Below are 16,059 nucleotides of genomic sequence, written 5' to 3' on the forward strand. Positions count from 1 at the left end.
ACAGCTGGCTCTGTGTTGTTTGATATTCAGTAACTGCGAAACAAAAACACTTCCTTCCCTTGCTCCCTTCTTCCTCGACACAACACTCAAGCCCCCAAATGCAGGAATACCTATTGTAAACATATCGCTGCTCATTTCACTTGCAGGTGCTTAAAGTGCTTCAGATGATGCTGCCCATTAGAATACTGCTCCAAGATGGCCGCTTACGTGAAACAATCAGGCAAAGTATCCGGTGCCCTGCCTGGGCAAAGATTAAGTCCAACCTTCCAAAACAAAAAGAACTACCAGGATTCTTTTTTTTTTTCCCTTGAAATATGAAACTGCAAGTTCTGGCAGGGAAGGAAGAAGAGAAACTCCCCCTTATCATCACCATCATGATGACTTCCTTCTCTTTCATGGCTGGCTGGTTCAGATGACCAAGGCTCCTGCTTTGTGTTTTATACCTGGGCAATGACAGCCACCAGGGTGATATGGACCAAAGAACAGTGTTCAAACATGACTGGTAGAGAAATGATCATTTATCACGGTTTTGTTAAAAAAACTTTTATAAAGTTAACAAACCAAGGCTGTTGATCCCTGAATTAGAAAGTTGATTTGCTTGATTATTTTCCAAGTGTGAGGTGGGAAGAAAGAGGGGAAGAGCCTCTAGTGCTTTTGTGTATGTTGCTGATGCTCTAGTTTGGCAACATCTTGGGAGCATCTTCTGATCTGGTGATGTGGCATTTCGTGAATCTAAGTACCAGTCCATGGCCCTGATGCTGGTTACTTATGGCCCAAAGGGGAAGAGGGTCTGCCCTCTACCCCTCGCTGTTTCAATCTGGCCCAGTAGTGGACACAGAGCCCTGGGCAGTTTCCCCAGAAGCAACTGTCTCTTCTTGTGAAGGTGATTCTTCCTCGGCTTGTCCCCGAGATGTGACAGTCGTTTCAGGGGAGATGCTATGAGGCCCCTCCAGGGGTATACAGCCAGGGTGGTTTTTGCGAAAGTGCTGATTCAAGATGGCCTGAAAGGGGAAACTTTTGCCACAAACATGACAGTGAAAAGGCTTGTTGCCTGTGTGCTTGCGGATGTGGTATTCCAGCTGATCTTTCCGGGTATATTTCTTGCCACACATGCGGCAGACAAACGGAGTGATCCCCATGTGCAGGCGCATATGGCGGTCCAGGCTCCCCTTCTGGTTGAAAGATTTGGCACAGTAGATGCAGGTGAGACGGGGGTTGTACCGGAACCACCGCTCAGATACTTCCTGCTCTCGGAGATACTCCACATAGCCACTTACTCCCATCATTGCTGACTCTTCTACCTGTACCAGATGAGGACAACAAGCAAGTGAGACTATTTAAGGATATACAGTAAAAGACATCAAATCATTTTTTACTTGTCTCTATGCTAAATGATTTTTAGCAGAGATCCAAACAGTGAATTAATTACTACCCAAAAGTAAAGATTTTAAGATAGGAATTTTTTAGAACATTGAGGCCACTCTACTCTATTACCATAAAAGAACAGGACAAACGAGTTACTTTCTGGCTGAAAAACCTCACACTTATTAACCTCCTGCTAAATATTTAATTTATGGTCATAGGAGAATCTAAGCCCACTCCTAACATCCGTTTGGACTCTAATTTGCAATCAGAATCTAGACAACCAGGTAGGTACTTTGGCAGGGTTGGTCCAATAGAACTTTCTGTGATGATGGAACTATCTGATAATCTGCACCATCTAATACAGTTGTCATCACACACGTGTGGCTACTGAGCATGTGTAATATGCTAGCATGACTGAGGAATTGAATTTTTCATTTTAATTGCTTTCAATTAATTAAAATTTAAATAGCCACATGACATGGCTAATGGCTATTATATCTGAGAGTACAGAATACACTATGGCAAGTACATTATAAATCATATTTTTGGCATTATCATTAATACCAAAATTTAACCCAGCAGTAACTAGCTTTATAAAAATGTATGTAACTTGTAGGTGACAGCATTCCTTTTTATCCCAAAATATTTTAGTACCGCATCAACATATTTTCTTTTTTCTAAAGACTGATCAAAGTTTAAGTGACCTCAGAGAAAGTTAGCAAAAGAATTGGGAAACTAGACTGAGATATGAATTTACTAACTTAGTTATTCCTTCCTGTAACCTCTTCACAATTTGATATCCAGTAAGTATTTACCAACTGGCTACTGTCTAACAAATACAATGACAGGTGCTACAGAGAAAGAAGTACAAGACCTGATTTCTGATTTTGTCCTCTGAACAGAAAGATAAAAGTGAACAAAAAACAGACAAAACAAAGAGAAGTAGGGGGAATACATATTCCTAATGATCCTGCTAATTCACTCCAATCTCTCTTAATTTATAAAGTATCTCCCTACTAAGTTACATTTCTTGCATTGTGAAATAGAATTACTTAAGACATTCAAAACAAGCAATTACTGTAAAAGCATTAAAACTCTGCTGGTGCTACTTAGATAACTAAGCCTTTACGTTATTGAAAAATAAATGCTTTCCTTTTCTGATTTAATTTTTAAATCTCATTTATTTACTTATGGCTCGCTGGGTCTTCATTGCTGTGTGCAGGCTTTTTCTAGTTGTGGCGAGCAGCGGCTGCTCTTTGTTGTGGTGTACAGGCTCTAGGCATATGGGCTTCAGTAGTTGTGGCATACAGGCTTAGTCTCTCCATGGCACATGGGATCTTCAGGGAATAGGGATTGAACCCATGTCCCCTGCATTGGCAGGCAGATTCTTAACTAATGGACCACTAGGGAAGTCCGTAATTTTTTTTTTTAATTGAAGAGGAAATATATATAGTTTAAAACTTTTTATTCAGTTTTAGACACAACAGTATATTGAATCCTCATCACCCAACAATTTCAACCCATGAACAATTTTGTGTTTTCTTTACCTTCACCTATTTGTCTTTTTCACATTATTTTTTGAAGAAAATCTCAGGCATAATTTCATACGTAAATATTCTAGTATGTATTTTTAAGAGATGAGGATTCTTTTTCTCTTAATGTAATTGAAATATCACTATCACACCTAGCCCCCCCCCAGTAATTCCTTAATATCAATTAAGTAAAATCTTAATTTTGTTTTACCTAATCTGAACATAATCTAAATAGTGAAAGTATTTAATATATGAAATAAACAAGCCTTCCTCCTGTCTGAAAGCTAGAAGGGAGAGGGAATACTAAATTCTTTTGAATGAATAATTGAAAAACCTTGCATTTATAAATGCTTTGCATTAAAAATTCTGTATTAAAATATCCCTATTCATAAATTTCTGATTTATCCTGTTGACTTCTGAAGTCATTGTGTGTGTGTGTGTATATGTATATGTAACACACATATGTTTTATGTATAATGTTTTGAACAAAAAATATATACATATACACAAATATATATAAGCAGTTAAAGTATGTAGGAGGAAAACACATACATCCAGCAGAGGCAAAGTACCAATGCAAAGAGGAGAATATGTAAAAGCTGACTCTGGATTAACTGGAGAAGGATGAATCTACCAATTAATCTTACACCCTTTTCTTGAACTTATAAAAGTGCATTTTATCTCCTTTCACATTTGTTAGCCAATAGTGCTCTTCAGTATTTCCAACAGAAGAGAGGCAGTTCTCAGCAGGTTTGGGAAGCAGTATGTAAAGAAAAGCAAGGACTGGTAAGGCTTTAGATGATTCCGATTTATTTCATATAACATTTCTGCTCTAATTCACTGGATAATCAATACTGAACTCACATAAAGAATGAGGGATTATCCCACTAAAAGGTCCTGGATGAGCACTCACAAAGCACAGAACAACTTCTCTGAGGCTTAGTTTCCTCATCCATAAAATAATAAAATAAAAAAGTTAGCGTATGTTTTGCCAATTCTATTGTATTCTTGTGAGAATCAAATGTGATAACAGTATACCTTGAGATATCCCTGAAGGCCTCTGATTATACTTAACAGCAATTTAAGGGTGCTGGAACCTGGGTTTAAATCTGGGAACTTCCCTGGTGGTACAGTGGCTAAGACTCGATGCTTCCAGTGCAGGGGACCCGGGTTCGATTCCTGGTCAGTGAACTAAGATCCCACATCCTGCAACTAAGCCTGCATGCTTCAACTACTGGTCCTGCACGCTCCAGAGCCACCGCACCACAGTGAGAGAAGTCCATGCACCACAACGAAAACCCAGCGCAACCCCCACCCCCCAAAAAAGGAACAAGCAAACAACAAATCTGCATCCTACTTATTATCTGATTTTGAACAACTTATTTAACTACTCTGTGCATCAGCCTCTCCATTTGTAAAATGAATATAATAATAGCATCTACCTTGAGCAGATGCTATGAGCACTGAATGAATTAATACATTAAAGCACTTAGCATAACTCAATGTTAGCTATTATAAAACATTACAAAAATTCCTAATACTATTCATAATCTTGAGGGTACCAATTCCCTAAAAAAAAGAAAAAAAGGCTTAACTTTAAGGAAAATAGTGTCATAGGAGTACTGTCCACAAAAAGAAAGTAAATTTATTCTAGTTATCTATCACGAACCATAGTCAGAAAACACACACATTAGGATCAATTTCATCTAAAAATTACTGCACTAAAGATGCAATAAAAGAGAAAATAAATGAGCATAAAATGTATACTGGTCTTTGTCATAGGCAATAATGCATCTTTGGTAGTTTTTATTCCTCTGAACTCTAAAAAGAAGAAAGGACAAATATGGCTGCCACATGGTTGTCTCTATCACAAAGAGGTGAATCAGACTTCCCTGGTGGCCCAGTGGTTAAGAATCTGCCTGCCAATGCATGGGACACAGGTTTGATCATGGTCTGGGAAGATTCCACATGACTTGGAGCAACTAAGCCCTCATGCGACAACTAGTGAGCCCACAGGCTACAACTACTGAAGCTTGAGTGCCCTAGAGGGCGCAGTGAGCGGGGCAATGCGAGGTCCGAGCACGGCAACTAGCGAATAGCCTATGCTTGTCGCAACACACAATAATGAAGACCCAGTGCAGCCATAAATAAACAAATTAATAAAAAGTGGATCATTTCACTTTCCCCACTTGGCAATTCCCTAGTAGACTGTAAACTCTTTACACACAGGGACAATCCTACATTGCTGAATATGCTAGAACCCGACAGTCCCTGATATGTAGCTGGTGTTCAAGAAGTGTTTTCTAAATGAATTATTCCATACAATGAATAAATTCCATATAAATGGATGCTTCCCATAGTTTCTAAAATAAATACCAGTCTAGATTCTTGACAAGGGCTTCACAGCTGTCCACAATCCAAATCTTCAGTTACTGATCAGAGACTCAAAGAACTGATGGGAATTCAAAAATCACCTGATTAGTTCTTAATTTTATTTAATGATCTCTAAAACTGAGGACTTAATTTAGCAGCTGTCTCTTTATTGGGCCCCTACTCAGTAATTTTAGCTACTCAGAACTACTTAAGAGGTAAAACAACTCCCATTTAGTGGCACCTGATAAGACAACATGAGATACTAAGATCAGAAAATGTGGGCTCTGCTATCAAGGAGATTTCAATTTAGGAGACAAATTAATGTAAATCAGAAAAGAATCATTTATATGACTCAGTAGAGAATTAGGAAAAAATTATACGGTACCACGTGTAAATGCTATAGTGGTTTAAGAAGGGGAGATTAAAGGGGATAGTTAGGACAGATGGAACTAGGAGTCCAGCCTTGCGTGGACCCAGATGCCTGAGTGAGTATCCCCGACTCAAGAGGCAGAGACAGAAGTCTGATGTGGTTCTGAGGCACAGAGTCTGTCTGTTTGGGACGATTAATGCTGATAAATGGTAGGAAAAGCCAGGTTTGACAGATTATAAATTACTTAGAAAATCAGACCAAGTATTTAACCTTCCTGGGGTAGAAAAAGGAAAAAGCCATAGAATGTTTAGAATAAAGGAGTGACCTTGGTTTTTTCTAGTCAAATCACTCTTATAATCAATAAGCTCTTCAAGCTTATTAAAACTTGTTCTTAATATATTGTAAGTCATGTCCTGTTTTGGTTCTCTATGGTGAGAAAACAATAACTGGTGAGTAGACTCACCATAGTAAACTTTCATGCATGTCAAGGCATATATTAAACTCATCTCTTAATATCAATTACAGACAATACTGCTTACCTTCTATTTCTTTACAACCTGTACTTTCTGTTTCAGTCTGGTAAATACCCTTGTAGAATTCCAAAGTTTTATTCCTATCCTATTCACATATGGAATAAATTATCTCTTTCTAATTACTTTAAAAACCACACTTAAACACTCCTGAATAACACTTTCCTTAAGTGGATATTGATTCCTATAACTGTATTTTAAGCACTCCTATTCCCACACCACCATTACTTAAGTCTATATAGTCTTTTTTTTTTAAGTCTATGCAGTCTTATCTGTATGTGTTTTGTGTATTTGTTAGTCTGTCTTATGCCCACATTAAATTGTAGGGTCTGTCTCGCTGCTGTATTTGTTTTTACAATAGTTTTGGTCACATAATCATCACATTCTATTGGAGAGATGAGGAGAAAAAGAGCCCTAAAAATATGAGTAAATTTACTTTTCCTTCAAGTTCTTAAACACTTTTTCTCACACCTTACGAAGACTAAAAAATTCTTTTAATGGTTACGATTCCTTTTCTGGTACCAAATAGCATGATAATATACATATAGATACAGTTGATAACAATGTCTTGCTGCTGTTACTACACTATATACATAATAAACATCCAATGGTTTAGATAAAAATTAAAAAAGATACTATCAGTATTGTGCAGAAGATAAAAAATTAGCTATGCAATCTTAATCTACCAGTGTTTCCTTTTAAAGGGCCACAGTGTTTGTAATTTATTGTGTCCTACTTGTTGAGTTCACCAACTTTTTAAAAACCAATCTTCAATGATAGACACCTGTGAGAAAATATAAACAAAAATACCAACCAACTATACTTATACTATTTGCTAAGGAGTCACAAATTAAAGACATCATTTCTACCCTTTCTAAAACATTTTAGTCTAACAAGACATTTAGGAAGAAAATAAATGAAAGGATACAAACATACTAAAAAGCAAGCAGGATATAAAAATGCATAAGCAATTTGTTTACAAATACACAATACCTATAAACTAGTAAATATGTAGTCTTATAACCACATATGTACAAAATCAAACTTTCTCCATCCCAGGTGCTAAATTACCTGCATGAAGTTTTCAGAGGTTATTTTTATTACTCTTAGGCTACAGACTGGCTCCTATAATCAGGAAAGAGTTCCACAATCTTATCCTTTTCTACTTCCCAAACTCTGCTGACACCAAAAGTGCATTTCCTGCATGCTCACAAGCAAAAATAAAGAGAAAAGTAATCAAATGCAGTATTTAACAAGACATCTTTCCTCTCTTATTCATTATATTATGTTCACACAAGGTAGCAATTTCTTCAATCACCACAGCAATCTCAAATCCACTACATACCTGGGAAGTGGGTTGCTTAGGTTCATCCATTCTCCCAGGAGACTCACTTCTGGCTCTGTGTCTCTCCGTCAAGGGAACAACACTGCCAGAGGGGCTAAATCTGTTGGAAGAGGAGCACAAAGGGGACTAACAGGAAAGTAGTGTCGAGGAGCTTAAAAACTGGTGACATCTACCTCCTTCATAGTCTAGGAAGGGGGAACAAATTGAACAACAGACTTTTAAGAAGTCCTTTCATGGAGTCAGTATAGAATCATGAATACAGTAAGAAGGCTTCTCAGGTGGCGCCAGTGGTAAAGAACCTGCCTGCCAACGCAGGAGACATAAGATACACAGGTTTAAAAAAAAAAAAAAAAAAAAGATACACAGGTTTGATCCCTAGGTCCCCTGCAGGAGGGCATGGCAACCCACTCCAGTATTCTTGCCTGGAGAATCCCATGGACAGAGGAGCCTGGCAGGCTACAGTCCAGGGGGTCATACACAGTTGGACATGACTGAAGCGACTTAGCACACCAGCATGAAATAAGAAAAGTTTGCCCTACTAAATTTTTAAGAAATAAAAAATGACATAGCTGATAGACCATATGATCTGGTGAAGCTAAGGCTAAACATAAGCTTCTATCCTTATGTTAAGTACTAGAAGACCAAAAAGGAATAAATTAAAACTAGGTCTTTTGTTTCTTCTATGTAAATTTTAGGTTTTTGGTTAATCCTTTCACCAAGTCCCATGTTAATCTGCTATATATTTCAGGCTGTTGATATAGACCGTGGAGATCAAAAACCTTTGCCTTTAAAGCTATTTAGTTTCTGATACAGTTCTAACAGGGGGACAACAATGCTAACACAGGTGACAGTAAGTATTAGGCTCAAGAATATTTTAACTATTAAGGACAGAAGAAGGAAAATAACTAAACCAAGACCAACTGAAGTAGATACAGTATATACCCTCCGAATTTTGTTTTTTTCTTCTTTTTTTACTCTCTGAATTTATGACACATTTATCTCTCAAGACCAGATGTGAACCAAAGGAATATCTTCTTTAGTTACCATTGTTAATTCACTCAATTTTAAACTTTTAAGAAAGGAAAAGAATATTACCAATCTAAGTTGGTAGTACTTCTCTCTTTAAGACTTTCTTTCAACTTAGGTTAAAATTATTGTTACTTCCCCCCAAAAGAATATTCTAACAATCGCAATGTATTAGAAAGAGAAAAATAGGGCATAGGGCATAATAGCACTGGTGAAAAAAAGAAACTCAGGTTTACGGTAGCAGCTGTCATCATTGAAAGAAAACGGAAGACATATAGTCAAATGACAAGTGAAAAAAAAGAATGAAAAACACTCAAAAAGCTTTTCTTCGGTATTACTGTGATTATGCTAAAAAGAACCATCACTGCTAGTACCATACTTCCTCAAATCTGGTAGAAGGGGAGACAAAGAAAGGTAAACTGCTACAAAGGAAAGTGAAACTCCCAGAGGCCACCTACCTGTGTGAGAACCTACCAAGAAAGGGCAATGCTGTCAGATTGGCAGCTGATGATCAGCTCTCTTCCTGGAATTCCGAAGAGGCCCTGGCAATTACTGATCCTAGTGTGACTGCAGATGCTATTCTGATTCATGAAGTGTCTAACTTTACCATAGTTCTCACAACACTGTGAACACTTCAGAACTAGGAGCTTCCTGCTTTAAAAAAATTAGAATGCAAGTCTTCTGGCACACTTTCAGTTTCCCCAACATAAACTTATTCTGATGAAGAACATCAAGTAAGGAAGATGCTCTTCGTGTCACAGAGGGCCTGCTTTAGCTATGTCTACACAGTAAGCCACTAGATGGGCAAACAAAACAACTTACCTGTCAATCTCACTGCTTGTTGGCCTAGCCACCTTGGCTCCTGAGGATCCTAAAGAATAATTCTCCTGTCCTACAGAGCCATGGCCCGTGGTGTCAATCACCATGGCCGTGACCTCCTCTGCACTACTCCCGTCTTCTCCGGAAGGCTGATTCTCGGGCCCAAGCCACTCCTCTAGGTTTTCCGTTTTGATGTGTACTGCTCCCAGGACTCTAACGTCATCGTCACTCCGGGCTCCTCGGTCTGCTACCCCTGTCTCCACGTACCACTGTCCTGCTCGGTTGATCCGAAGGATGGGTTCCCGGCTCTCTACATCAGAACTCTGTTCAATTATCTGCGGGCTGGTGGACTCCTCGGGAGGACTGAGCTCCCGGATATCCAGGACAGCACTCACCTGACCTCGCCGGTTTCCCTTGGGGGTATTGTGTCGGGGGCTGAGGGAGCGGTTTAGATTTGGTGTAACTCTGTGAGACTCCGGAGGTCCCTCTGCATGCTTGGTCCTTGTTTGACTTAATTCGGCTTCAACCTCAGCCACGTTAATTTTGAAATGAATGCCCTCCAGGATCTGGGTACATTTGTCTATAATGTGCTGCATCTGCAGAAAACTGGCAGCGGTCAGGTAGCTGATGATATCCGCCAGTTGCAGGCATATCCGCCCCGTATAACAGAAAGAAAGGAGCTGTTCAAAAACAGTCGGGTTCTTGATGACTGAAATGGAGACAGTACTCATCTCATTCAAGGACATATGATCCCGGAAGTAGGGGGAGCTGGCAGCCAGGACCACCTTGTGAGCCCGAAAAGCTTGTCCTTGCACGTTGACCACGATGTCACAGAGACGGCCCTGCATGCGCAGCTGGTTCAAATGGCTCAGGACAGAGTTGCTGAAGTCAGGGATCTCCAGTTGTATGTTCCCACTTTTCTCCATGGTCGTGCCTGAGGGTGTAAGCAGGCATTCAACCCTGCTGCGAGAGAAAACGGAACCCTCATCAGTAATTATAACCACTCCTTTGCAATTCAAACCTATTTAAAAATATTATTCAGTGAAATTTCTAAATCTCCAAGTAGACAAAGATACCTTCCTTATGTTTAAATATGGAAAAGAAATATCAACAGGTTGAGTAGGTTAGGTTTCAAAGCAAGATACCATTACAACTAAAAAGATTGTTTAAAAAAAAAAAGATTGTTAGACTTCTAAAAATTCAAGTTATGCCCATACTTTCCTTATTAACAAGCTATGTAACATCAAAACTGAAGTTCAACAGAATAGAGGGAATAAAAGAAAACCAGTGTGACAATTTTTATTTTCTAAATGTTGATCATAAGGTATTGGCACACAATATAATGAAACAGCTTTCTGAATAAATTTAATTATACACAGGTGGGCGACCAAATACCCCGCTGAACATTTTACTACTTGCTGCATGAATTAACGTTTATTATTTTACAAAGTGACCAACATCCCACATAAGCCATTGTATCTAAGAGTCAAGAGCCCGCACAAAAAGACTTTGGGTTTAGCACTTGGAGGCCAACTCTAGGTTAGGAAAAACTCCAAGTTTTGTCAGGACGAAAATGCAGATTACTTGAAGAAGTTCACCCTCAGGATTAGGAAAGGGTAGATAAAGCTGCCTGTATCTAAATCCAAAGTTGGAATTTTTAGGGTGGTAATGATACTTTGAATCTATAGTTTAGTTGCCCAAAGCTGGTGAAAAACAGCATTTACCATGTATAGACAATAATTTTACTTTAAAAGGTTTTTAAAACAACATCTGAACCAATAAGCCTGTAACTGCATCCAATAATCTTCACCAGTTGAGAGTAGTTTGTATAAATCCCATTAGAAAGACACTGACTTGAGCACACGTAGTTACCTAAGATCTGAAAGTTCAGTAAGTTATTCTGACAAGCTCACAGTATTGCCCGAAATCACAACACACTTATCAGTAAATAGGGAAGTGTATACACTGCGTTCAAGAACCAACTTTAGCCAATCTGACCTTTTTCCAAAGCGTTTTTGTTTGTTTTGAGACTTTTAATCCAATAAGAGCCTCTGTCGATGCCATCATGAATTCAGATGTTTATTTTGGAGCCTACACCAGCGCCTTTTTTTGTTTGTTCTTTCCGGCAATTCCCCAGTGAGGAGGAAGCCCCTGGAGTAAGGTCTTTTTCTACCGTCGGCACTGGAGGGGTGAGAGCTGCAAGAGGGAGAATCGGGAACGGCATGGGGTTGGCCACTCCGGTACTCAAGTGGCTTTAGTCCGCATTGGGAAGCGTGGGGAACGGAGAACAGGCAGAGGGGCGTAATGTCACTGAGGAGCGGGGGCGGAGAGAAGAGGAAGGCGAGCGGATCGGGAGCGAGCAATCAGGTGAGGGTAGAGGACCGGGAAGGGGGCGGCGCCCCGGGACCCGGTCCAGGCGGCAAGGCGTAAGCGGGCGGGGAGCTGCCCAGAGGTGGGTGTGTGTATCTGGGTGTGTCGGGCTGCCATGGGGGAGGGGGCCGCCCAACCCGGGGTCCTGAGGGAGGGGCCCACGAGGGGGCGGGTCCCACAGCTCGACGCGGCCCGGGGCCAAGAGGGTGGAAGGTCTCCGGGTTCCTTGAGGCGGGGTGGAGGGAAGTGGCTGAGCGCCCCAGGGGCAGGCTGCGGCGGAGACCGGGCGAGGCGGCCCCAGTGCAGGGCAGCGGGACTACCGTGTGGGGCCCGAGCCCAGTCAAGGAGCAGCACCTACCTCCGGGGGTGGAAATGGGCCGGAATGGGCCGGAACACCGTCCCGGAAGTGAAACCCCCCACCCCCTCCCCCGGAGCGGGCGACGTGCCGGAAGGAAATCACTCACCCTTATACCGCCCCCCTTCCCCCTCCCCCAGCGCTTTCCGTCTCTCGCGCCCCCTCCCCTCTCTTCCCCTCCTCCTCAGTCTGTAGGAGGGCGGGAACCCTGCATCACGTGGGCAACTGTATCCACGCCCACAACGGTGAGGTGGGGCGGGGCCGAGGGCGGGGCCGAGGGGCGGGCTTGGAGGACGGGACGGGGGTGCGGCTAGAAGAGGAGGAAACTGAGACCGAGGGGGAGGAGCTGAAGCCGTCTCTGGAGGAGAGTGTGCGTCATGACGTCATGGCGCAGAATACTTATATACAGGCGCCTGGGCGCCATCTCGGTCCTTTGTGGCTGCGAGCCGGCTGTTCCTTTGGTCTCTGGTGCTGAGTAAGTACTTAGCCTGAGTCCTCCAGCTCTTAGCAGTTTGGGTATGCTTGAGTTGGCTGGTATGCCTAGGCCACTTGCACGCCATCGCAGGGCTCTCAAGATGAGATGGTGGAGGATTGCGAGTTGAGTGCGGGGACAATCTAGTTTATACTCTTTGGGTTGTAGGCCCTATCTGCGGAAAAAACCGCAGCTCGTTTGCTCTGCCTCTGATGAAGCCTGTGTTGGTAGGGACATCTGAGAGTGTTGATGAATGCCAACGGCTCTGATGGCGGCGCAACCCGACTCGCCGAGTTTGTCTTTGTTAATGACCTGGGAATGAACCTTCCTCGGCCTCCTGTTCTCGGGAAGGCCACGTGGTTCTTTAAATGGCGGCGTTTCGCATTGCACCATTTTTGTCATTGGTTAACCTTAATTTTGTGGGGTTCTCATGCAGTAATGGGTGTGTAAACGATCTGTGTACATGATATGTAAGTGACGTAATCTTAGAGCAAAATATATTTCTAAAATTCCTCACCTTTTTGTAGGAACCGCGGCAGGCATGACTCCAGTGTGGATTTTGATGGCTTCTGGTGGGCAGGTAAGAAATTGCTGAATACAGTGGGAAGCGTCGAATCTTGGATATGGTCTTTAAGCCTGTGATGGTTTACAGAGTAGTGGACAGAAGGGATTTCTGAGAATTTCTATTCTGAGGCTTAAATACTTGAGACAATGATTAGGTTAACACCATAGTATATTTCATTGGATACTCTTTGTTTTCTAGTTGTGTACCAGAAGGATGACAACTACTGCTGGGGTGAGTTACTGAAATTCCCTCACAAGGGAAGGTTAGGTTCAAAGTCCACTGAATGTGCCACAATGATGACAGTTTATTTGCTACTCTTGACTGTGAGGATGACGAGAATTATTACCACCATTATTCTAACTGAGGCACACGAAATGGCTGTTCGGAGAATACAGAGATTGCACCTTCTTTGACATGAAACTTTTCTTCCCAGGTCTTAAAGCTCAAGCTTGCTGTACCTATGAGCAGACAGGTGAGAAACCATTTTTTATAATCCATATTTACCTACTACTGTGAATTTTTTTTAAAAAGGGACTAGTGAGTGCCAGGCAGATACTGGTGCTTATATTAGGAACTTCCCCCCTCCCTTCTTTTCAAATGTTAATCTCTGCGTTCTTTTGTTATAGTGATTACTAGGGGGAATCTGAGGAAACAGATACTGTGATGGTTGCATAGTTCAACAGATAGGAATCATGAAAGAGAAACCGTTTTATCTGATGTATCTGAGTTAGTAAATATTGCTTGTAGTAGATGTAAACTACTACTACTAATCTAGTTTCTCTTTGTTTGTAGCCATTGAGCAGACTTGGCTGGAAGTTGAAGAGGTAAGTAAAATTTCCAGTGAACTAAACTGGGCAAACACGACAGAATGCCACCAATGACTTTGTAGGGTTGCCTTCTAATGCATGGGAAGCAGTCCTGCCTTGAAATGCTTGAAAAGTGTACTGAAACCATTAAATAAAAGCCAGTTCCTTGTCCTGTCTTAAAAACGGCCTGTGTGATGATAAGCAAATGCTGACTGAATATGAAGGTCTTAATTAGCTCTATCTGATTTCAGGCATTTTTTAAATTTCTGGGGAGAAAATTTATCTTTGGCTGTTAGAAAACCACTCTTTTATTTCTTAGGTGAACTTGAATGCTTGACCTCAAAAACAGTTGGCCTGACTTTTTGGTGAGTACTAATGTCAAAAACATTGTTACAAAGACTGCTGATGAAGTTGAATGCTTAACTACCAAGCTAATCTGCCTGGTTTGTAAGTGCATGTTGAGCATGCTATGAAAAGGATGAAATGGGGTTTTTGTAATGATGTTGAGCAAATGTCTGACCTGAAATTAGCATGTTGACAAGTCTAACACTGAAGGACCCTTTGACAAAATACTTGAGAATTTAACAATAAGATTGACATTTTAATGAAAAGGTCTTTTTCCTTACAGATGATGGCTACATGTTTTTTTCTATGGATGACTTCTTTGGGGTAAGACACGAAAACACTGCTGGCATTTGGGCTTACATTGTTTCTGAAATGTGCTGGTCCAAGTAGTTGACCTTTGATGGTGTTTTCTGATGTTGGACAGATCAATCTTACTTAATTACTAAGCAAGGTACTGTTAGTGATGATTTTTATAATAAAACAGATGGGAATCTCTCTGAAAAAGAATGAAGTTTTTAAAAACTGAAACAGTATCTTGAATCACTATCATTAGTATTTTGAAATCTGTTACTACTTATTAAAAAAAAATTATTTTCTGCAGGTGTGAAGAGAGGTAGCGACTACAAGGAATGAGGAGTTCTAACCAAAGGTATGGAAGTCTCAAGTTTGGTTTTTGTGTTTTCTGATTTAAAGCCGATACAATGATGAAAACATAGTTCAGCAGACTAACAGTGATGAGCAAACACTGTCTTTCGCTCCTATCTGATGTATCTGGCTGCAACAATTCTGTTTTATACCCTTGAAAGTGGAGATTAGTCAGTTAGTCCTTGTCTCACTGAAATGTTCAGGATTTGGATAAATATAATGTAAATATCTTATACAGTTAATTTCAGGATTAGGAATTAATATTTTGATAATAGACTAAAACTGAGGAAATTTCCATGTCATAACTGTAGACAACACCAGAATGAGTTACTCAGCTGATGTTTGATAGTAATTTTTTAGAGCAGTTCAGGTTCACAGCAAAATGGAACAGCAACTGCCTATGTAGCATCCTCATCTCACTGTCAGCATCTAGCATGAGATTGGCACTTCAGATTCTGAGTCTAGGGCTAGTCCATGTGATCGCAGAGTTGGACACAACTGAGCCTGCATACCACATATTGATTACATTGGAGTTCAGTCATGGTGTTGTATATTCTGGGTTTGGCCAAATGTATCATGAGAAATATCCACCTTTCCCAGAACAGACTCAATGACCTAGAATTTTTTGAAAAATGTTAAAATGGGAGAAAGGGCAAATTTTAAATGAATATTTTAATGACACCATAATATATATATAATTTTACAATGCCATGTTGTAAATGAAAGTCTTTATTCATTTTCAATCAGGCAGATGTTCTGTTGTCCTGAAGATTCAAGGTAAGTTATTTTTCTGATATTTTTGATGAGTTATAAGGTAACCAGTGATGTGATGATTCTGCCAAATGAATAGAATGATATCAACCATAAAACCGTTCCATTTGATTCTGAGGTTACTTTAGCAACAAGTATCACATTTTTTTTTCCTTTACTGTGATTTAACATATGGTCATGTCTTTTCAGGGCATTTATGATACCAGTCAGACATAATAGGTAAGCCTCGAAAATAACTATACTGCTTTGTTTAAGAATATGTGATGATCTCAGCCCAACTTGAACTCTCTCACTGACGACTTGATGATGTTCAAAGATCTGATATTCTGTGTATCCCAAATGGCATTAGAACTGAAACATGGAAAAGGGG

The 16,059-nt window shown here is 40.5% G+C and overlaps 1 protein-coding gene and 10 non-coding genes across 16 annotated transcripts; 10 read left to right on the forward strand and 1 right to left on the reverse strand.

The window, feature by feature from the left end:
• Positions 1–500: 500 nt before the first annotated feature.
• Positions 501–12,184, reverse strand: ZBTB37 (zinc finger and BTB domain containing 37). Of its 6 annotated transcripts, none has more exons than XM_020902273.2 (6): positions 12,089–12,184; positions 11,359–11,556; positions 9,364–10,320; positions 7,516–7,615; positions 5,274–5,349; positions 1,215–1,301 (listed from the first exon to the last, which is right to left on the reverse strand). In XM_020902273.2, exons 3-5 carry the CDS (start codon positions 10,284–10,286, stop codon positions 5,323–5,325), a joined length of 1,050 nt encoding a protein of 349 aa, XP_020757932.1. In that variant the 5' UTR covers positions 10,287–10,320; positions 11,359–11,556; positions 12,089–12,184; the 3' UTR covers positions 1,215–1,301; positions 5,274–5,322. The 6 variants fall into 6 exon arrangements, 5 of the variants coding, with proteins under 5 accessions (XP_020757927.1, XP_020757928.1, XP_020757930.1 ...); XR_002315426.2 differs by lacking the exon at positions 5,274–5,349 and adding an exon at positions 7,242–7,370 and having other exon boundaries at positions 1,219–1,301; XM_020902268.2 differs by lacking the exon at positions 5,274–5,349 and having other exon boundaries at positions 501–1,301.
• A 571-nt stretch (positions 12,185–12,755) lies between these two features.
• Positions 12,756–12,835, forward strand: LOC139037584 (small nucleolar RNA SNORD74). The gene has a single exon (XR_011490466.1). It is a non-coding gene; the product is annotated as a small nucleolar RNA SNORD74 (small nucleolar RNA).
• A 355-nt stretch (positions 12,836–13,190) lies between these two features.
• Positions 13,191–13,253, forward strand: LOC139037598 (small nucleolar RNA SNORD75). Its single transcript, XR_011490480.1, has one exon. It is a non-coding gene; the product is annotated as a small nucleolar RNA SNORD75 (small nucleolar RNA).
• Positions 13,254–13,408: 155 nt separating this feature from the next.
• Positions 13,409–13,490, forward strand: LOC139037576 (small nucleolar RNA SNORD24). Its single transcript, XR_011490459.1, has one exon. It is a non-coding gene; the product is annotated as a small nucleolar RNA SNORD24 (small nucleolar RNA).
• Positions 13,491–13,777: 287 nt separating this feature from the next.
• Positions 13,778–13,846, forward strand: LOC139037595 (small nucleolar RNA SNORD77). The gene has a single exon (XR_011490477.1). It is a non-coding gene; the product is annotated as a small nucleolar RNA SNORD77 (small nucleolar RNA).
• A 268-nt stretch (positions 13,847–14,114) lies between these two features.
• On the forward strand, positions 14,115–14,175 carry LOC139037585 (small nucleolar RNA SNORD44). Its single transcript, XR_011490467.1, has one exon. It is a non-coding gene; the product is annotated as a small nucleolar RNA SNORD44 (small nucleolar RNA).
• A 245-nt stretch (positions 14,176–14,420) lies between these two features.
• LOC139037597 (small nucleolar RNA SNORD78) lies at positions 14,421–14,485 on the forward strand. Its single transcript, XR_011490479.1, has one exon. It is a non-coding gene; the product is annotated as a small nucleolar RNA SNORD78 (small nucleolar RNA).
• A 240-nt stretch (positions 14,486–14,725) lies between these two features.
• LOC139037579 (small nucleolar RNA SNORD79) lies at positions 14,726–14,806 on the forward strand. The gene has a single exon (XR_011490462.1). It is a non-coding gene; the product is annotated as a small nucleolar RNA SNORD79 (small nucleolar RNA).
• A 160-nt stretch (positions 14,807–14,966) lies between these two features.
• LOC139037586 (small nucleolar RNA snR60/Z15/Z230/Z193/J17) lies at positions 14,967–15,047 on the forward strand. The gene has a single exon (XR_011490468.1). It is a non-coding gene; the product is annotated as a small nucleolar RNA snR60/Z15/Z230/Z193/J17 (small nucleolar RNA).
• Positions 15,048–15,734: 687 nt separating this feature from the next.
• On the forward strand, positions 15,735–15,810 carry LOC139037583 (small nucleolar RNA SNORD47). Its single transcript, XR_011490465.1, has one exon. It is a non-coding gene; the product is annotated as a small nucleolar RNA SNORD47 (small nucleolar RNA).
• A 131-nt stretch (positions 15,811–15,941) lies between these two features.
• On the forward strand, positions 15,942–16,018 carry LOC139037578 (small nucleolar RNA SNORD81). The gene has a single exon (XR_011490461.1). It is a non-coding gene; the product is annotated as a small nucleolar RNA SNORD81 (small nucleolar RNA).
• Positions 16,019–16,059: the final 41 nt, after the last annotated feature.

Source organism: Odocoileus virginianus, chromosome 11, assembly GCF_023699985.2.
Source record: "Odocoileus virginianus isolate 20LAN1187 ecotype Illinois chromosome 11, Ovbor_1.2, whole genome shotgun sequence".
Classification (NCBI taxonomy): domain Eukaryota; kingdom Metazoa; phylum Chordata; class Mammalia; order Artiodactyla; family Cervidae; genus Odocoileus; species Odocoileus virginianus.

Coding starts and splice junctions, on each gene's coding strand:
- ZBTB37 (XM_020902268.2), bottom strand. CDS start 10,286: ATGGAGAAAAGTGGGAACATACAACTGGAGATCCCTGACTTCAGCAAC. Junction 7,616..9,363: donor ACAAGCAGTGAGATTGACAG/GTAAGTTGTTTT, acceptor CTCTTCCAACAG/ATTTAGCCCCTCTGGCAGTG. Junction 1,302..7,515: donor CTAAGCAACCCACTTCCCAG/GTATGTAGTGGA, acceptor CATCTGGTACAG/GTAGAAGAGTCAGCAATGAT.